Genomic DNA, 21,602 nt, shown 5'->3' on the forward strand with positions numbered 1-21,602 from the left:
AAGGCCAAGAACAGAAACAAAACCAAACCAAACCAAAACAAAACACATCATTACAATCTCCCTGTTCACACTATAGATGGGTTTCGGTTATTTTGCCATGCCTTAATTTGTTTGCAAATGACTGAAAGGTACCTTACCAAACAAAGTCAAATGAATGTCAAATGACATCAGTGCCAAATAATGTCCAATCTGGGGCAGAAGACAAGCAGTCTATAGAACATAGGTTAGGGAGGATGGGAAGCTACTTATGTCTCTGCACCCACAGCAGTATCAATCCTCAGGAGGTCAAAACTGAAAGGGAGGACTGGAGAGGTGGCTCAGTGGTTAAGAGCACTGACTGCTCTTCCAGAGGTCCTGAGTTCAATTCCCAGAAACCACATGGTGGCTCACAACTGTAATGTGCATCGATGCTCTCTTCTGGTGTGTCTGAAGACAGTGACAGTGTACCCACATACATAAAATAAATAAATAAATAAATAAATAAATAAATAAATAAATAAATAAATCTTAAAAAACAACAAAACAAAGGGAGAAAGAAAATTGAAGGAGGTCATGTGGCAGGCAGAGCAAAGCAAGAAAAAAGGATTATAATGCCTGTCTTAGGGTTTCCATTGCTGTGAAGAGACACCATGACCAAGACAACCCTTTTTTTTTTTTTTTTTTGGAAGGTTCATCATAATTTTATTACTGGACAAACATCCCAATTTAGACACGAATAATTCTTCAGGTTAAAATCCATCTGGTAGGACTGATCGATGACCACAGTTCAGCATAAGCTCTCAGTCTTGCCATGTGTGACTCCTCACAGGCCCAGCTTCGTTCTCCTCCAGTGTCTTCTCTTAGAGTTGTACCTGATTTTGTTACCAGTTTTCATCCGAATCCATTGAGGAATAGGACGATTTTGCTTTTGTTTCTTGGCCAGGAATCGCTTGATTCTGAAAGTCTTGTGGGACGACATGGCGAGAGGTTGTGTCAGGTGTAGCACACATGATCGCAGAGGAAAGAGCCCAAGACAACTCTTAAAAAGGAAAACATTTAATTGGGGCTGGCTTCCAGGTCTTGAGCTTCAGTCCATTATCATGACTGGAAGCAGGGCATTGTGTAGGAAAAAACAGTGCTGGAGAAGGAGTTCTTGATCTGAAGGCAACCAGGAGGAGGGGCTCTTCCATACTGGGCAGAGCTTGAGCATAGGGCCTCAAAGTCTCATCTCCATAGTGACACACTTCCTCCAATAAGGCCATATCTCCTAATAGTACCACTTCCAAGCATATTCAAAACACAATACCCAAGCAGCAACTAAAATAAGACATGTGAAGTGGGATGGGGGCGGGGATGCTTTAAGAGTTAAAATTCTTAGGCCAGGTCAGATGGCTCAGTGGATAAAGGCATTTACCATGCAAGCCTGGACATCTACCCGTGGACCAATGTAGAGGCAGAAAGAGAGAATAAAAACCCACTGAGTTGTCGTCTCTGGCATCTTAGATGCTTAGCATGTTCTTGTAATGAATACATGAATGTCATTACTCATTCCCGACAGTCATGTAGTTCTCAATGGCCCCTGGTGCCTTGGATGACATAGATTTCCCCGTCACCAGCTGTACAATTAGAGGATGGACCCTTCACATTCTTTGTGTAGATTATGAAGGACTATCATGATGGGTTCTCATACATATTAAGAACCTCTGGACGTTTGGAATGCACATCTGCAGGGACCAACTCCCCTTTGTAAGTAGCTTTCCTAAGTCTTTCCTAAGGCCTTTAACAAGCTGTCCTGAGAACAAGCAGCTCTAGATGCTTCCTGGTGTGCAAAAGGAATGTTAATTTAGTGATAAGCTCTCAGATATTTGGCTCCCTGGCTTACTCTATTTATCCTTCTCATCTGTTGCAAATTTTATCCCAGCCCCAGCCCCTTGAATAGCAAGCACTTTAATCTCCTCAGTGTTGGGATTCTGTAAACCCCACCCATCAGTTACCTGGCAATAGCCAGGTATGCTCCTCCCCAGTGACCTGACACTATAAAAGGGGCTGCTGGCCCCCTCCTCTCTCTCTTGTTCTCTTGCTCTTGCACTCTTGCTCTCCCACCCCTACTCCTCCTCCTCTTCCCCTTTTCTTCCCCCCTCTCTCTCCATGTGCCAAGAAGTCTGTGGTTGACTGGGATTTTACCAAGACTAGAAATTAAAGAATGAAAGCAAATCCAGTGTCCAGCTAGACTTTGTGTTCATCTGAAGATAGCAAAGGTGCGTGCGGAGTTTCTCATCAGGCACGCCCACCCGACAGCATCATTCACTGACAGCATCATCCACCCACAGCATCATCCACCCACAGCATCATCCACCCACAGCATCATCCACCCACAGTATCATCCACCCACAGCATCATCCAATGCAGCCCTCGCCCCCCTCGACCCATAACTGTGACTCTCAGGCCACTGTTCTTGTGGCTTTGTAGCACTATTAAAACTTCTTCACTGGCATATTTCAGTTTTTTTCTCTCTCCATCTAGAGTAGAAAGGACCTGCCATCTTGAAAATTTTAATGGTATCTAAGATTAAATACCACATTTAACATGTGACAAATATCAAAGGTATCATTCACATCCTGTTGCTAGGTAACCCAATACAAACTGCTCCTGAAAAATTGCTAACTTACTGGTGATAGTATCCATGAAGCAGGATTTTGTCTGTTTGTCTCCAACAATCAGCTCAGCACCTGTCTTTGTATGTAGCCAGAAGAGATGCACAGCTTTATGCATAGGAAGGGGGACTCCTTGGAGGAGGTAGATTGCTATGCCTGTGTTATTAGGATCTATGTCTTGCTCCGGTTTCCTCATGAAACCCTTGTTGGTCTCCCACATGCTCTGCCATGCTTTTCCCACCATGCTAGACCATCACCTCCAAATACTGTGACCCTAAACAAACCCTCTGCCATTCAGCTGCCTCCCCTGAGCCTTTGAGCTTAGTGACTGACTGAGAACCAAACTAACACAGTAGGAAATTCTAAGATCACTTATGCCTGGTAAAATACTTGTTCTGCAAACATGAGTCCCCGAGTTTGGGTCCCCAGCATCCATATAAAAGCTGGAGAAGGGAGGGGCATATGCCTGTAACCCCAATGCTAAGAGGAAGTAGAGACCGGTGGCTCCTGGGAGCTCATCAGCCAGTCCAACCAAATGGCAAGGTCAAAGCTCCATGAAAGGCAGTATCCATCCATACATGCAACACACATGCATGCATATACGCACACTTATACACACACATACACAAATGTATAAATAAAACCAATTACCACTTTTCTCCTTAACCCACAACCGAGAAGGAGGTCAATTACTTTTTTTTTTTTTTAGTGGAGAGATGATTTTAGACAGCTACATGTGTATAAATGTGTTTCTTTTGTCCTTTTTAAGAGCTGGGGGAACCAGAGCATATTAACCAAGTATCAAATAAACAGACACTATTCCTGAAGGTGGAAAACAATATATTAATTTATTTCCAAGGAAACAAAAACAGAAAACATCTGCAAAACCAAAATGGACACAGTAGATACGGGTTCCCTCACTGCTAGCTCATCAGCTCAAACGCTGCTCCCTTTCGAATAGCATTTACAGTAAAGAGTGACCAACAGTGGGCATGTAAACTTCTCCCAAAAAAATTGCCTTAGTTTCAAGGAGCGATCCCGTGTAAAACGTTGGTCTTCAGGTGCTCTCGTCCAAATAACAGATAAAAAAGAGACCGGTTTTAGACCTTGACTAAGTACTTCTTACATCTCGCATCTCGACCCTTTATTCCCCGATACAACCCCATTTTACTTTTCAGTAGAAGAAACAAGACTGTTTTACATCAAGTGATTCCCTTTAAAGATGAGTAGCATTCAGCAGGTACAATTACAGCACAAGAATGGAATTGTGGGAAGTGGTCGGTGGCGTCATTTAAAGCAAGGTAGAGTAAATAAATAATTCTAAATGCAGAAGGGCTAGTAAAGAAAATCACATTTTGAAAATTACAGTTATTCGTTTGCATGTGTGTAAGAGGGGACAGTGCCCAGGTGCAAGGACGTGTGTGGAGACTGGGAAGTTCTTCTGGGCAGTGGACTCTCTCCCTTCGTCACATGGAACCCAGGAACTGAACTCAGGTCATCCGGCTTGGCGGGAAGCGCCCCCCCCCCCACCCCCGACCTTCTGAGTCCTGACCTTACATTTTTCTGAATGACAGAACTTTTTCTCACTAACAAAATGGAAAGCGTTCACTCTCTGGAGATACTAAGCACCACGGCTTTATCTTCTCTCCACATCCCTACAGAAATGAGAGAGCCAGAAAGACAACCTGAATTCTTAGAATTTGCTTCCTAATGATCACGAACCATCCTAAGGCTTGTCACATCATCTCCAAGATGCAGGTACTCACGTAACTCACGAGTGGGGCGGTCATGTGTACGTGACTTTTGAATAAAGCGAGACAAGAAGGAGTGTAGGAGGCACAAGAGGCTTTAGCTTTTGTTTCCTCCTTGTCTCTGGATTAATCTATTCATTAATAAATTGCTGCTCTCTATGGCCTGATGTTATAGCCAGGCCAGAGGATGTGTGAAGCGCAGCCATTTTGTAAGGCTCTAAAGCAGGGTTTCAAAAGCTGCTGCTCCCAGAATCTTACAGCGGAGAAGTAACTGTTTTGCTTCCCTCTTGTCTGTCAGTATGTATCTGGAGGATCCCAGATATTCAAGAGGCATTTGCTGAATGCAGGCTGACAAAGGGATGAATGAATAAATGAATGAATGAATGAATGGATGGATGGATGGATGGATGAACAAGGAACAGTGACACAGATGTCCACCTGTCATAAAGAGCTCTTAGAGATCCAGTTGCTCCTGTCAGCACCACAAATCACTGCAAGCTGGAGGCTGTCCTGATATGGTTGGAGCTGTGCACAAGAGAACCGAGTCCCCATCCCTCGTAGAGAAATGAAAACCCCCAGAAGCGAGTCAGTCACAGGTTCCAGACTCACACAGTAGCACCTTTCCCGTGGGAAAGAAAGAATTCCTTCATTCCTGTGAGGACATTCCAGTGTTCTCTGGGAAAAGAGAGTGTTCTGGAATAGAACACGGAAATGTCCGGCGTCCCTGAGGTCCTCTTCCTGCAGCCACGTCTCGTCCTATGGCACACGCTGCAGGGCGCCTGTTAATGGCGTTGTACTATACGCAGAACTTCAGATATGAGAAAACTGAAAACGTCCATGTTCACAAGAGATGTCAGTCAAATGCTTAGACACTGAAGTCAGTCAAATGCTTAGACACATATAGTCCCTCAGTTCTTCAGGATCAGTTTGAATGAAGAGAAACTGGTGAGTTATTAGAATGCTGTCTCTGTGTCTATGTGTGCCTGAGAATATAGTTGCTAGGAATATGGAAAAGAGCTTCCTTTTCAAATAAGTTTTGATTTTCTTACAGTATCATCCACCATTCTCCTCTCTAACAAGATAAAGTGATATGTGTGTCTGGCACGGATCTCTAGTGCATTTGAATTTATCACCGACCATCAAGTAGCCAAGAGATGCAGATGAGCATCACGTGACTGCCAGACGCCAGAGCCAGGTGTGGCTGTACACACTTGAAACAGCAGCCCTTCAGGGGTCAAGGTGGGAGGATTAGAGGTCAAGGTTATCCTGGGCTACCTGAAGAGAACCAGGCTTGCCAGAGACATAGCAGGGCCCTACCTATCTTTATAGGAAAAAGAGGACGAGAAGGAGGCAGAGGAGAAAAGACATTCCAAAGAAATGGCCAGACTGGCTAACATGTCAAGGCTGCTTCATGCAGCCAACCTGTCAAACGCATCACAGGGCCTGGCGGGTATTTTAAGCTGAACTGTGCTGCCAGGTCCTGACGGTTTCCTGAAACCATTCTTTTAAAGAAGCCTTCAGCACAGCCAAGACGGGAGTCTCCTGGAAAAGAAGGCTCTTCTCTCCATCTTCAATTTCCGTTCAGGCCAGAGCTGCTGCGGTTCAGAAATACCAGCTGGGCTGAATGGCCACTTCGCTCTGATTGAGCGTTCTTTCTCGAAGCCTCAGTTCCAAGCACTCCACAGTAAGAGGGTATGTGTTGACTTCAAATTTGTTAGCAAACAGGCTTTGCGAATTAATTAGCCATGGCAAGTCTCCGTTTCCATAGATGCAGATGTCATGTACGTAGTGACCTGTGGGGGAAGGAGCAGAGACACAGTTAGAACATACCTGTCTTTAGAAGTCACGAGGTGGTGGACTAGAGACAGCAGAAAGCTACTCAGGTGTGACAAGATACCAGCGAAACACGGCTGGGCTGCCCTAGTCCACCAGGAGCTTAAACTGTTTATAGGACAAATGACTTGAGTAAGATGAGCCAGTCAGAGCAGAAGAAAACAGTGACCCAAAGAAGTTTACGCATGTGCAAGCGTGAGTTCAAGGTAAGTTCTAGAAGAGCAGGGATTCTGGGTTGTGTTGTCTCTTCTCCGAGCTCTAAGGGAGTCTGTGTTTCACCTTCATCTTTGGCCTGAAGCCTCACTAAGGACGCACACCAGCACTGGGCTCTGAGACAGAGCTTCTGCATGTAGCTCAGGCTGGTCTTCAATCAGCCGTCCTATTGCGTCAGTCTCCTGAGGACTGGGATAACGTGTCCACTGCTGTGTCAGGAGAGCACAGAAGGCCTTAATCTCATTCCTGCACAACTGTCCCTCTCCAAACCATTTCCATCCCGACTCTGCAGCCACCGTCTTGGCCCACGTTGCTTCTATCTTACTGTCTGGACAGCTCTCAAGGGAGGCTCCTCTTGTGATGTGGGAGCCAGGGAGATTCTGTTAATACACGGAAGGAGAGGGTCTACTCTGCTCAGAACACTACCATTGACTTTTACAATTCCCCACCCTGGCTACTCTGCTCTTCTGGACTCTTTAACCTGGATCAAGTATATCAGACACACTGCCTTCCCTGCCAGTCCCAAGCACGGTGGTCTGGCTCTCCCTGATAGTCCCCTGAGGTTCCCACTCTCCCATAACTCTGTTCTCTCCAGAAACACACAGCCCAGCCTCGGTCACCACCTTGAAGTCATGTTCTCAGAAAGGCCTATGTAATGGCTATTTCTGGTTGTCAGTTTGACTATATCTGGAATGAACTACAATCCAGAATTGGAGGGCTCACCTATGATCCAGATCTTGGCATAGAGATCTTGAGGCATAGTGGCCATGAAAAGTTTAGGCCTACGAAAGGTAGTACATGCCTTTAATCCCAGGAGACTGAGGCAAGGAGATCTCTGAGTTCAAGGTCAGCCTGGGATAAAACAAGTCTGAGATCCAGGAGCATGGTACATACTTTTAATCTGGGCCACACCTTCTGCAGGAGGCCTACATAAGGACATTGGAAGAAGGAAGATTCGCTCTTCTTCACCTGTTTTCAGTCACTTGCCAGCACATCTGTTGGAACCTACTTCTACTGAAGACCAGCTGAAACAACCAGCCTCGTGGGACTGGGCAACTACTAGATTCTTGGACTTTCTCCATAGTTGCCCATTGTTGAGTTAGTTGGACTACAGACTGTAAGTCATCACAATAAATTCCCTCAATGTAGAGAGACATTCTGTAAGTTCTGTGGCTCTAGAGAACCCCGACTAATACAGCCTACCCAACCGCCTTTCTCTCACTCATTTGGGTTTTGGTATTTATTACCAATTAATGACTGTGTATATGTGTACATGCACATGTGTAAACACACAGAAACACATGCATAGATGTGTATATTATATCAATAGCAGACATATAAATATTACACAATATAATTACAGATAAAGTTTACAAGGCTATAATTTCATTTATGCACTCATTTTTGTTTCGTAAATATATATTAAAATTTATAAGACAATAAATGACACAAATATTTTATGACATATGTGACATTTATCTGCTTATAGTGTTTTGTAGATGTATGAAAGGGAAGGAGATAACATTTCTTGTTCCTCTTTCTAGCAATGCCTTGCTGTTCTTTGGCTGAAGGACATGCTCCAGAAAAGCAGGAATTTTTAGACCATTTTGCCGCTCTGCACCCTCTGCCTCTGGAACAACGGCTGCTAAGTATCCCAGTGTTGTATTAGTACCGCTCAGTGAAGGGGTGGAGAAGGTGGCGAGGAGGCGAGGGATAGGTTCATCTGGGAGCTTTGGGTAGTGGAAAAACTGTAGGTAGTGTCTCTGGAAACACCATAGAAGGGATTCTGCAGGGGATGAGTTGACACATCAATGGTGGAAAGTTGGAATGGTCCCCAGAGCTCTGTGGCAGTGTTATTAAGGGTCATTAAAGGTCAGAGCCAAGGCCCTACCCCAAGAAGGTTCAACAACCCATCTTTAGTAAACCAAACACACAAAGAGGAGAAGCAGAAAATCTATTAAATGTGGCCACACTTGAGAACAGGGTCAAACAGATCTAGTGATTCAACCCAAGACCAAGGAGGTGACAAAACAGAGGTATGAGACAGTCCCAGTCAAGGTATGGTCCCACCCTGGACCGACTCATCTTTGCCAGGGCTCCAGTCTCTCCAGCAAGGTGGGTGGGCGATTAAGCAAGCTGTCAGGACTGTGTGAAGCCTCCAGTAGGGAGGCAAGTTCTCCCACTGGCTGGTACCAGCTTCAGCCTTTTCCCTGTCAGCATGAGATTCCTGGGGAAATCCCAGTTTCCTGTGGTGCTCCATTTTAGGAGTGTGAGAGTGGAAGAGAGGGTGAGTATATAGGTGTCCTTCCAGAACCTCTTCTATGTTGTGGTACCGATTGAGTCACGGCCATGATGACATGCAACAGGCCACCCCTCTGGACTCTGCCTGTCTTCTCTCTGAAGACTTGTTTGGCGGGTCATTTTATGCCCTTAACTGTGTGACGCTTTCAGGTGTTCACTGGCAGAGCAGGTATTTTGGTTATTTTGGTTTCTCTTGGTTCCTCTCCTGTGATCAATAAAGGTTCCTACAGAAATGCAAGACTGACCAGTTTGCACCTTCTCAACTGAGGAGAGCATGGGCTCAGGGAAAGGCAGAGGGAAGAGGCTGCAGGTAAGTCTCTACTGGTGAGACAGTAGCTACTTTGACGGGGGAAGGGAGCAGCTCAAGGTACTGATGTCACCTGGGTAACGGATGTGGATGAGGCAGGTTAGAGGGGATGTGTGGATGCTGGGGAGGCAGACTATGCCTGAGGATGCTGTTAAGGTGATGTATACAGACACTGGGAACCTGGCTGGGTTTGGGGGTTTGCTTTGCTTTGACAATGTCTCATATGTGTCTCTGGCTGTCCTGGAACTTACTATGTAGACCAAGCAGCCCTTGAACTCACAGAGATCGACCTGCCTTTGCCCAGAAAGCACTGGTATGAAAGGTGTGTGCCATGACTGCCTAACTCTTACTGCAATCAGTGACTTGGGGTTTCTAGTTCTGGCCTATTTAGGGAGAAATCCCTTCTTGATGTCACCCCTTTGTGCCAGAGTGGTGGTCACAAACCCCTGCATCTCTCCAACTCACTCCTGGCCTGTGTGTGGAGGGAAGAGAATACTGCAGGAGCTGGAGGTGAGCATGCTTTGTCACAAGAATGTGACATCACCTGTCCCAGCACCTGTACTCCCAGAAAGAAAGGTGAGGAAGGGGCACAGAGAGCAGAAATGAGCAAGAACAAAGTTCATTTTAACTTGAAAGTACTCCTCCCTCTCTCCCTCCCTCCCTCCCCTTCCCTTCGTTCCTCTCTCTGTTCTCTTCTCTCCCTCCCTCTGTCCCCCACCTCCTCCCTCCATTCCTCCCCCCCCTTTTGGTAGGTATAAGACTGAAAATGTCTGAGATAGTGAAACTCATCTTCAGGGGATGTAGCTTCAGGCTCCTCTAACAATCAACAGGCTGTGTACTCCAGTCTGTCTCTCCGCAAGAGCCTTGTCTACTGAGCTTCCTCCTGTCCTCTGGTCAACAGCCACAGGAAGCTGTGGCCCAGAGCGAGCGCTTACCATGGCACCCTCCATGCTTTGGTTCCATGTCCTTCCACTTCACAGCTCTGAGGTTCCCCGTCCAGGATGCATTGGGCATGGCGCCAGGGACTCCTGCAACGATGATAACACTGCGCTAAGAACCACAAGCTCAGGCCTAACTCGGTTTCCACACCGCTTCATTCTTCTCCAGGCTGTGTTTCTGTACAACGATCATCTCCCCGGACAACAATAGCAATTTCGTCTCAGTGTGACAACCAGAAAAACTGTCTGCAGACGTTGCCTCATGTCCTCTGGGGAAGCTACACTGTCCCACTTGGGCAACACAGTGGCAAGCCATTCCAGAAGCTTCCACTCAACTCGAACAAACTCAGGATAAGCCATGAAGGTGAAAGGGTCCACGTAACCATACAGGGTAGCCGTGCCCTCAAATAATACAAAACTCGGGACTGGAAATGGCGGTGGGTTTTAGAATCCCTACCTCTAAGGCATCTGAGTGTGTATATAGGAATCAATACAAATATTAAAGAGGCATATTCAGCTCTGTGAGAACTGTAGCACTTTTTGCCATGACGAACACAATTTATAATTTCATGTATACAGAATATCGTTTAGAGGTAATGACACCTTGCAAATATCTGCACTCAAAATACAACAGTCCTCTCTTAGGAGATTCAAAGATAATAAAACATACTTTGGTAGGAAGGATAATGTTCCTTTTACACACACACACACACACACACACATACACACACACACATGAACACTGTGGGCATGCTATATCACATTGCAAAGAACTGTAGTTGCTCTGATGCTGGCCTTCAAATGGGCTATCCTGGATTATTTGGATGGCTATAAAGACCCAAGCGGTGCGAGTCCGGAGAAGCTGGACTTGAGCCTTTTTACTCCCGTATGCCAATTAAAGGCAAGCAGTCAAAGGCAGAAAACAGAGTTCATGTATATGGAGAAGCACAGAGAAATGGGGTCAACAACCCCATGTCCAGCTTCTTCATACTTTGTGATCTTTAAATTTCAACCGAGGGAGAGCCAGGGTGGGGTGCAGGCAAGAGTCAGGCAGATTGGCTAGCTTTTGCCAAAGCCTGCTCTGGTTGATCATTTCCTCCCTTCCTCTTGAGCAAGGTGTAAGAAGTTCCAGTTGCTTGTTGGGCCAAGCCCGTTTCCAAGAAATGATTACTAGTCCTTGAGCATAATTTCAGTCATGGAACGAACAGATCTGGGCTGTTCTGGAACAAGTGCAGGTTCAGGACAGTCACTAGAGACGTCCATCCACTTTGGGTAGGGCGTGGGGGGTACGGCTCTGGTGCAGGATGCTTTAAAAGTCTGGTGCCTGTTACTTTTTTTTTCCCTTCTAACCTCCGTCTAGATGAGCTGAGATTGTTTTAGTATCCTCAGATTTTAGACACTCGTTAAGTGGAGAAGTAAAGAGTTGACGAGGCTGATACAAAATGAAGACAAAGAAGCCAGCCTTTCAACCGCTCTGAGGAGGGTTGGGGCTTCTAGGGCTTCAGTTCACAGCACCGGTGGAAGGGGCGGGGCAGACGAGTTGGTCATCCACAGTAGTCTGCAGTAGAGGAGGGACCCTCCCTGAGGAATGCATTACTTCCCTGCTCAGAGCAGCAAGACAATTTCTGTTGATTCTGTGGTAATCTAACTGGCTGTTTAAGGGAAAAGGCGTGGAATTCAGAAGCCCCAACAAGCTGGGCCTGTCTACCTGTGCCCAATATGGAAACCCATGACTGGACAAAGGCAACAGTAAAAAGCAGAGAGAAGACTCATGCAGTGTGGCCACACTGGGAGGAAGTAACCCCCAAGCCTGTCTTCAGGGGCCTCCGTGAGGTTTAGGGTTACAAGAGATATGCATAACCCAACAGCCTTGGCCCTGGTGTGCTCCCTCCCACACAACAGTTCTCCCTGTCCTGAGAGGTGGTCAGACCTGTGGAAAATCCCTTCCTCTGAGGTAAGCTCCTCCTGCACTGAGCAGGGTCCTTGGCTTTTCCCTTCTCTCAAGGATGCCCTGGGGAATTTTAACTCTCTAGACTTCGCTCCTCTACAGTCAGCTGGCTGAGGGGAGGGGCTTGTGTATCTTAAGGTTATTTTTCCCCGCTGCCAGGACAGTTAGAATGTAATTTATTATAGCCTCAAACGGGAGGCTGACTACTGAAGAAGATGCCATTTTCCAATAAGGATAAGGGGGAAAAGTCTAAGATCCAAGCTTTGAAAGAAATTCAATAGAATTGGGCATTTAAAACTAACCCATCTCCTCTTTAAAAAAAAAATGTGTAAAAAATTTATAGTGTACATTTCAGAAGAAAACAGACCTGGCTCTTACTTGCAGTCGCATAATTATGGACCAATCTAAATCTAGAATTTTACCGAGTCTTCCAACAAAAATGGAACACTACCACAACCTATCCTGTAAATACCGTGGCTCTTGCTCTCTACCGGGAGAGTTTTAGGCTTGTCTCAGACTTGAAAGCATTCAACAGCACATCAGTGCCGCTTAGTACTAAGGTACCGCTTCCTACTAAGGCTTTGTGTTTACATACTTCAAAGGTTACTGTAGTGCTTGCCTATCCAAAAAGAAGCAAAAGAAGCTTCCTTATTTTGTTCTCGATACATACCATTACCTAACTCAGATTAAAAGGGAGAGAATTGATATTAAAACTTGCCTGGGGAGTGTGGGAATCCAGGAGGGAATTCGATTTATTTTACTCTGTCCAGCTGTGTGTGTGACGTTTTTAAGTCTATTTAGATTAAATAACTATTCTGGACAACTAACAATGCCTTCCTGACAAGACAGCTCTTAACCTCTGAGCAAGTACGTTTCTGAGAGGACATTTCTCTCTTTCATGCTCTCCAATATTGATTGCACGAACTGAGAAACGCCTTCCGACATCCCAAAGGGCCGATCCGCACATTTACAACTAATGGCTGCCTACCTTCTGAGAAGACACATATACCCATTAATCTCTGGCTAGTGAAATTCCAAACTCCCTTGCTTTGTCTGGTGACAGGCCTCAAACATATCAGTTTAGATATAATCTGTGGTTTATATTTATGCATAAAATAATAGTTATTAGCAGAAGGGGAAGCACTTAGACTCTGTCTCCCCCCATCCCCCATAAACTGGACATAGAGAAGTCGGAAGAAATGGGTGTAGCTTCTGGCATACAGCCAGCTATTCCAGTGTGGTTCTTGAATTGGATGAAACATCATCACCTGGAAACTCAAGAAAAATGAACTCTTGGGCCTCACCCCGACTCCCTGAAGCAGGACCAGCACCTCCCTAGGATCACAGAATCCTCGGCATAACCAAGTGTGAGAACAGACAAGAGGCCACAAGAGCAGCCACTTACCTTTCTGCCACCCTTCATCTGCATTCTTAACCCTGTCCTGTCATTCTATGGCACTCAGACCTGCTCCAGTGGCCAGTTTGCTGTTCAATTTTATTAATTTGTGTCCATTGCTGGGACGTGTGTGTGTGTGTGTGTGTGTGTGTGTGTGTGGTTAATTTTTATTTTATGTGTATGTGTATTTTTGAAGTCGTGTGTCTGGTGTTCTAGGAGCTAGAAGAGGCCATTGGATCCCCTGGGACTGGAGTTACTGGACCTGTGAGCTGCCACATGGTGCTAGGACCAAGTCCAGGTCCTCTGCTTAGTGTCACTGGTACATTTTTAGTGCCTTAGACTCTTCTCGTCGATGAAATGAGTGTATGAAATCAGTGCTTCTTAGTTTAGACTGTATGTAACCCACGGCACGGGGGTTATAGTGTCATTATTTCTCTCTCTTCACACACACATACACACACACACACACACACACACAAACACACACATACATACACACAAAGTCATATAATACAAACAAAAATTTCATAAAACAATAGGCAGGCGTCTTCCAGGAATATTTGTTTACCCTGCTATCTAGTTTCCTGTAAAAAAAATTCTGATCAAAAACCGGTGAGGTGGGGCTTGAAGGTGTAGCCCAGGTTAGACTGTTTCCCTAGCACACACAAAGCCCAGTTTTGATCCCCAGCACTGAATAAACTGGCTGAGTAAAAGCCCACTCCTGAGCAAGAGGGACAAGAGGATCAGAAGTTCAAGGTCATCCTCAACCACACGGGACTGCAGGCCAGCCTGGGATAGATGAGATGTTGTCTCAAAATAATCAATAAAGTTACTAAATCAAGACAATTACTAAGGTGTCTTCTGATACTATGATGGGAAATAACTGCTATTTCCAACACAGACAGGCTTCAACTCTACTGTAGCCGCTCCTCTATGACCATTAGGATGTTTACCACCAAGGGGCTAGGAGGGCAGTCAACAGGTTTGGGCATGAGTTTATCTTCCATTCGAAAGAAACCTAACAAAGTTGCATTTTTCCCCTTTATTTCCAAGATAAGGCAAAAAGGAGATTATCCATGTTATCAGAAAAAACATTTTCACTCCTCCAAAATTCCAGTTCTCACCTTTGCTCTTCGTGGGCTTCTGTAAATAGAACATTTGAGATAAAGTTTGCGGAGGAACCTGGAATGTTTTTCTTAGGTTTCAGCCTTTACTGGTCGAATAACTGTGCTTGTTAAATAAACGAACAGGATTCTTTGAAATTCAAGCTCTGTTTCTATGAACTTCATTTCTCCTCGTTATCTCCCTGGTTTCCTCCTCATTTGGGGAGACTCGTATATGATAACAAGTTCCAGCAACTGCTTGATTCTAGCCCAGATAGATCCTCTTTCCCCCTCGTACTGGACACACAAGGAATTTAAATATCAAGCCCTGAGATTTCTCACAGTTTAACGATGGTGCCGGACAGCGAGACAATTCTGAAACAATCCTGGCTAACAAGTAGGAAAAGCTACCGGAACTGCCCCCTGCTTTGGCTCATTTGAACCAATTCCTTTGAAATAAGATACAATAATTTTTGGGAGCTGTTGATGAACACAGGCGGCTGGTGACTGTGACATTGTTACCCACACTGAAAAACAGTTCTGAAGTCAGGACTTGAGGTTGTTTGACCTTTAACAGTGAATTTGCTCCCATGAAGGCATGGTGTGACAAATCCTGGCAGGACCGACAAGGCACAACCATCTCTACATATCCCTGAGGGGTTGGATGGAGGATCTTCTCCCCCTACCTTCTCCGGATACCAAAATCTAAAGATGTTCAAGTCCCTCAAAGACAATGGTGCAGGATCTGCCCACATCTTCTTGGCATGCCAGGAAGGAGGATAGTCGGTTTTGATTTGTTTTGTTCTTTCCCAGACAGGTTCTCCCTAACTATGTGCAGTCCTGGCTGTTCTGGAACTCTCTCTATAGACCAGACTGTCCTCAAACTCAAAAGATCCCCGTGTCCTTCCCACTGGCCATCTGACTACTCAAAACAATGGTCCCAAAGGAATTGGAATTTCCCCAGGAATTTCACACTGGCAGAAACCTGGCACCAGCCAGAGGGAGAACTTGTCTCCCAGAATGGTAGTTCCTCAGACAACCTTGCAGGAAGACCCAGAGCAGAGACAATAATGGATCAAACCAACCAGGGTCTGCTTGGCTTTGTATAACTCTCACCCTCTCCTTCAACCTCAATCTCATACCAGGATGGGGAAGGTGGACTGGGGCTGGGCTGGAAGGGGTATCTTTGTCTTTCTGAATGTGACTACCATTGACTTTTTTCTGCTTTTCAATGTCACTGGTTTAATAGGCTAACAGAGAACTCAGGGGCTGAGCCAGGCTCATTACAATATCACGGCTCAGGCTCCAGTAACTGCAAGAACATCTGACACAATTTGTCTTTGGGTCACAGAACATCCACAGCACGCCCTGCGTCTGCCGTTCTCACCCTGAGCCGTTCACGGAGGACCAGTCTGCACATGCTCCACAGAGACAGGATCATCTGTAAGCTTCTTCTTAGTAATGGCTGACTGTGCAGATGTGGAGCAAGGGAGGTGGAGAAGTGACTAGTAAAAGACAAACAATGCACTGGAGGCAGAGGCAGGGGGATCTCTGGGTTCCGAGGCCAGCCTGGTCTACAGAGTGAGTTCCAGGGCAGCCAGGGCCATACGGAGAAACCCTGTCTCAAAAAACCGAAACCAAGCCAACCAGCCAAACAAACCAAAACAACTAAAACAGATAGCTAATATATGTGCCTGTTTAGCAATTAATTACCATAAACATTTGAAAGCGTAATCCTTCTATTAAAATCTCAGGGACTGTATATGTTCTTTTCCTTTGCTATGATGAAATACAAGAACAAAAACAACTTAAGAGAAAAAGATTATTTTGGCTTACAGTTCCAAGAGGATGGAATCCATCATGGTGGGGAAGACACAGACAGAGGAACAGGAAGATGGCTAATGGGGACAAACTATAAAACTTCAAAGCCCACCACCAGGAAGACATACTTCCTCCGTCAAGCATCTCCAGAAGGCTCTTAGAGTCTTCTGAAACAGCTGTAGACAGCAACTATCATCTGGGGACCAAGTGTTGCAAGACATGAGCCCCTAGAAGACACTCTACATCCAGACCACAACAACCTAACTATGATTCTCTATTGTGGGGTGTCTTGTATACTATAGGAAATATAGCAACAGCCCTGGCCACTGTCCAGTAGTTATACTCCAACCCCAGCGTGTTAATTAAACATCACCACAAATACTGCCAAAAGTGAAAGAAAAACCAAACAAAGAAAGCAACCTACACACCCAGAATAACGAGTTACATAGTGTTAATAAACCATGCACACACACTTGCATATAAAATGTGAGTCAAGAATCTGGTGCCCTCATACAACAGACATATATGCAGGCAAAACACTAATGTGCATAAAATAAAAATAAATCTTGCAAAAACTGTTACTCAAGGAACTCATAGTTTGCCTTATTGTGGGAAATTTCTGTGATGTTAAAGACAGCCTAATAACAAAGTTTATTGATATATATACCTGAATCATTGATTTAGTAATCGGGCCTGTGACTATGCTAATAATTGAACAAAAGAAAAATATAGAAAATATTTGCTATATATCTTTATCATTAAAGATAAACAAGCTGAACTCTAATAATAGGGAAATGTGGTGTCAAGTAACCTGGATTATAAGTCTGACCAGTTAGCAACTGGCACAGAAGGCTCTATTTTGTTTACTATAGGTGTGTTCTACAGTGGAGAATTTTTGTATTTGTCTTGGATAACTGCCAACAAATGGACTCCTCCTCAGCTGTAAAAGGGCAAGGACGGAACAGAGAAAGGAACCCCTCCCTGCTCAGAGTTTTAGAACCTACGTGGTTTTAGAAATGTTCTAATATATCCACCACCATCAATCTTTTTGCCAATCTGTATAAACTAGAACCCAGAAAATGGATGCCAGTAAATCAAGAGTGTGGAGAAGGGGTGAGACAATGTGGGGTGTGGTGGGGTGGGGTAGGAGTTTTCGATGGGATAGACCCAAGGTTTTGTATGTGCTAAGCAGCCAGCAACTCTACCACCTGAGCTCAGCCCACCTTGTTGATTTTCTTCCAAGATAAAAACTTAAAATGTATCTAAATTCTTTCTTGCATGTTTCCTGCATGCTAGAGCAGATGCTGGGGTGCTTACAAGTATCTAGAAGGGGACACACACACACACACACACACACACACACACACAGTCTTTTGCCAGTGATAGAAAGTGAATCTAGTACTAGACTCACTACTAGACTCTACTTTATATGTGTGTGGGATTGTGTGTGTGTGTGTGTGTGTGTGTGTGTGTGTGTGTGTATGGTGTGTATGTGCACTCGTACGGGTGTGAGGGACACTAAGGCCTTTTACAGTCCCACACCCTCCTTACAGCTTCCCCATCCCACTGAGGGTCTTACAGTTTCCCTCCTCCACTAAGGGCTTTTGTGGTGGTACCACACCCTCCAAGGAGGAGTGCTTCAACCTTATCTGGAAGCCCCGGGAATGTAGGGGAAGAACCTTAATATATGACCCAGGAAGGCGCCAAGCAGTACTCCTTCCCGGGGAGAAGTGTCTTATCTGGGCAGCCCTGGAATGTAGGGCGTAGGTCCTGAGATGCAACAACCCACATTGGCAGCAGCCAATCAACTTAAAAGTCAACTGAACCCACCAATGCTTGCATGCCTGGTCACCATCCATGTAGCCCACTCGTTACTAAGTTTATAAAAACTCTACTAACAGAGGGCTTGGTGTCGCCTCTCCTTGGGATGTAGGCCACCCCAGGGCACTGAACTAATAAACTTCTTGCTTTTGTATCAATTCCCGATCTCTCGTCTCATTCACAGGCGCCTCAAATAGATAAGACTCAATTTGGGTATTACATGTGCATGTGTGTGTAAGTGTGTTTTGTGTGTGTGTGTGTGTGTGTGTGTGTGTGTGTGTGTGTGTAAAAGCAACCTCAAGTGTGGTTCCTCAGGCACCACCCACCTTGTTTTTTGAGACAGGACTTCAAGGCCTTGCTCAAAAACAAACAAAATCACACAGGTTACCAGAAGCAGCAGTTTTGGCGTAGGGCAGGGGTAGGGAGTCTGAGAAAAAAACATGTGAAGTCAGGTCATACTAGTGAAATGACTTCCAAGCCCCCAGAGCTCTGGCAATGCTTACCAGAAGAACGTAGAGAATCTTAACTTTTCCAGACACTAAAGTTGGGGAGGTCTTTTAGGGTTTTTTCTCCATTCCAGGAGACTCTGACCTGATTTTTAAAAACAGGTAGCATCTGCAGTTGGTTAGGACTAAATGAAAGGCCAAGCAGACAAACCAGGAAGTTCTATTTTTCAGGGTTTAAAATTGTATTTTATTTTTGTTATTTTTTGTTATGTGTGTGGAAGTGGGGGTATGTGCACATGGGTGTAGGTACCTGTGGGGGGGGGCAGAGGGATCCGACGTGCACTCAGTTCTGCAGCCCCTTTCTTTTAGGTTTCACTCTCTGCATCTTGCTTCTGACACACACACACAGACAGACACACACACACACAGACACACACACACACACACACACACATGATTAAGCATCTGCAGAACTCTAAAGACCAAATAGCGATCCCGTATCTACGCGCCTTGTGGTGTGGCACAGAAGAGGCTGAAGAGGCGGGTTTGTGGGTTCAGGGATGCCTTGTACACCCAGAGACCCACTCACAAACAGTGCCTGAGCTCCCTTTGGGATCTGGATTTGGACCATCCACTGTTAAATTTTAAACCTGACACAAAAGGCTGGGATGCCTATTTAACATATCAAAGCAGACTCCAGCAGTTACAAATCTCCCAGCATCCCTCATTCCCGACCGGTTACAGGGCCCTCCTGCTGGCACAGCCCAGCCCCCACCCTAAACTCTTCAGCCTAGGGCATAATTTAGTTACCCACTCTGGTACTTTGGGCTTCCTAGCTGCTGCATCTGGTTTCCCTCTCCCTAACAGGGCCCAGTTCAGAGCCTTGTCCACTCTGGACTCTCCCAGAAGTCCCTGCCGCTGACTGTATATACTCTTCTACATATTTATGATAAAGTTTCTGCTCCACCAAACCCAGGGGCATTCATGCTCTTTCCGTTTTCCTTTCTCCTTTTCATTCAGCCGGAGCTATTTTAAATTATTTATTCGTGTGCATGTGTGCCTGCGGTAGCCAGAGGAAATCCTGATGTGCCAACCCCAAGAATATCACCACTTCCTTTCAGATAAACTCTCCCATAGGCCTGGAGCTCACCCATTACACTAGGCTGCCTGGCCTATGAGACCAGTGTCCTCTGGCCTCTGCCACCTTGGTCTCTCTGCGCTGAGATTAAAAGAAGGTGCCACCTTGGACCAATTGACTGGTTGGTTGATTTTGGAGTGTGGGTGAGGGGATAGGTTTAGATTCTAACTCTGTATCCTAGGCTGATCCAAGCCTCACCATAAAACCCAATCTGTCCTCAATATTTGAAGGACCCTCCTGTGCCAGCCACCTGAGCTCTGGGATTAGAGGCATCCGTCACATCCGGAAGACTCCTAGTTCTTCATGGGCCTCTCCCTGATTTCATAGGACAGATGGACACCCAGCTGTGTCTGTCTTCCAATTTACCCAATGCTTCCCAACACCAAGTGTTGAGCCTCAGTAAGAAGTTTATTTTAGATTTTTAATCAAATCTTAGAAGCTTTATTTTCAACTTTCAGGGATTTAAAAGGTAAAGTTCAAGGAAGCAGCTGTTTATTTTTCAGTTTCCCTAAATTAGCCACCCCCAGCTTCATGTTTGCTTTGCGAATTTACTTTTTTCCTCTTAAGGTGATTATTTCAACGGCTTGTGAAACACAGGACCCTGATAATAAGGGTGGACTAAAATGATTCAAAAAAGTATAGACAGATCAAAGTAGAAATACGCATATACAAAAAAAGTACACATATACTACACAACCTAATACCAACAAATAATAAAAATAAACCACCATTAAAAAAAACTGAAAGGCAACCATCACCTGACCACCTCATTAGATGCAAAGACCCTTGACAAAGTCCCAACACCTGTTTGTTATAAAAGTCCTGGAGAGATTGGAGCTATGTCAGCACAATAAAGGCAGTTTACAGGAAGCCTACTGCCAGCATCAATTTAAATGGAGAGATACTCAGAGGGATTCCAATAACATCCAATAACAAAGGCTGCCCACTCTTTCCACACCTATACAATACAGTACTTGAATTCAGTTCATAGCTAGAGCAATAAGACAGCTGAAGGAGATCAGCTGGTACAAATTGGAAAGGAAGAAGCCAAAGTATCTTTGGAGATGATATGAAATTGCACATAAGTGATCCTAAAAATTTCACTGGCATATTCCTACGGTTGATACGCAAAGCAGCTGAATACAGAATTAGCTTACCGAAATCAGTAGCCCTCCTATATACAAATGGCAAACAGACAGAGAGAGAAATCAGAGAAACAACACCTTTCACAATAGCCTCAAATAATAGTATATCTTGAGGTAAGTCTAACCAATCAAGTGAAACATGTGTGATAAAAACTTCAAGTCACTGGAGATTTGGAGATTGAAAATTTGAAGTTAAAAGAAGATACAAAGATCTTTCATGCTCATGGGTTAACATTGTAAAAATGGCCATTCATCTCTACAGATGCAGTTTATACAGAGTCAGTGCAATCCCCATTGGAATTTGAACACAATTTTTTACAGATCTTGAAAACCAGAAGCGTTGAAACAATCCAGAATAATAAAAAGAACTGCTGTAGATATCACTACACCTGATTTCAAGTTGTACTACCAAGCTATAGTAGTAAAAACAGCATGGTATTGGCACAAAACCAGACACATTCATCAGTGGAATCAAACTGAAGACCCGGATAAAAATCTGCATACCTTTAGACTCCTGATTTTTGATAAAGAGGCCAGAAATACACACAGGAAATAAGACAGCATCTAAGACACATTGTACTAGTCAAACTGTATGTCTGAAAGTAGATCAATCCAAATAGACCCACATTTATCACCCTGCATAAAACTCAACTCCAAATGGATCAAAGACTGCAATATGAAACCAGATACATGAAGCTGATAGAAAGGAAAGTGGGGAATAGCCTTGAACTCACTGGCACAGAAACAGATTTTTCACTGTTCTCACAGATACTAAGTTCAACAACAGCGAGACCCCATTAAACTGAAA

At 44.9% G+C, this 21,602-nt stretch overlaps 2 protein-coding genes across 4 annotated transcripts in view; both read right to left on the minus strand.

Annotated features, from left to right (window-relative positions):
* Positions 1-680: 680 nt before the first annotated feature.
* LOC308422195 (large ribosomal subunit protein eL39) lies at positions 681-991 on the minus strand. Its single transcript, XM_080918689.1, has one exon. It carries the CDS (start codon positions 956-958, stop codon positions 803-805), a length of 156 nt encoding a protein of 51 aa, XP_080774815.1. The 5' UTR covers positions 959-991; the 3' UTR covers positions 681-802.
* Positions 992-4,223: 3,232 nt separating this feature from the next.
* GCNT2 (glucosaminyl (N-acetyl) transferase 2 (I blood group)) overlaps positions 4,224-21,602 on the minus strand; it is a gene marked incomplete at its 5' end in the record, with an annotated part of 98,244 nt that continues 80,865 nt past the window's right edge. For all 3 annotated transcript variants that reach the window (XM_080917035.1, XM_080917034.1, XM_080917033.1), the window contains 2 exons: positions 4,224-6,177; positions 9,974-10,066. In XM_080917035.1, coding sequence (XP_080773161.1) covers positions 5,987-6,177; positions 9,974-10,066 — 284 coding nt within the window. In that variant the 3' untranslated portion in view covers positions 4,224-5,986. The remainder of the gene's footprint in view (positions 6,178-9,973; positions 10,067-21,602) is intronic.

The sequence above is a fragment of the Micromys minutus genome (genome assembly GCF_963924665.1).
Source record: "Micromys minutus genome assembly, chromosome: 1".
NCBI classification, from domain to species: domain Eukaryota; kingdom Metazoa; phylum Chordata; class Mammalia; order Rodentia; family Muridae; genus Micromys; species Micromys minutus.

What these genes read in the sequence shown, in the direction of transcription:
- LOC308422195 (XM_080918689.1), bottom strand. Translation starts at nt 958, where the DNA reads ATGTCGTCCCACAAGACTTTCAGAATCAAGCGATTCCTGGCCAAGAAA.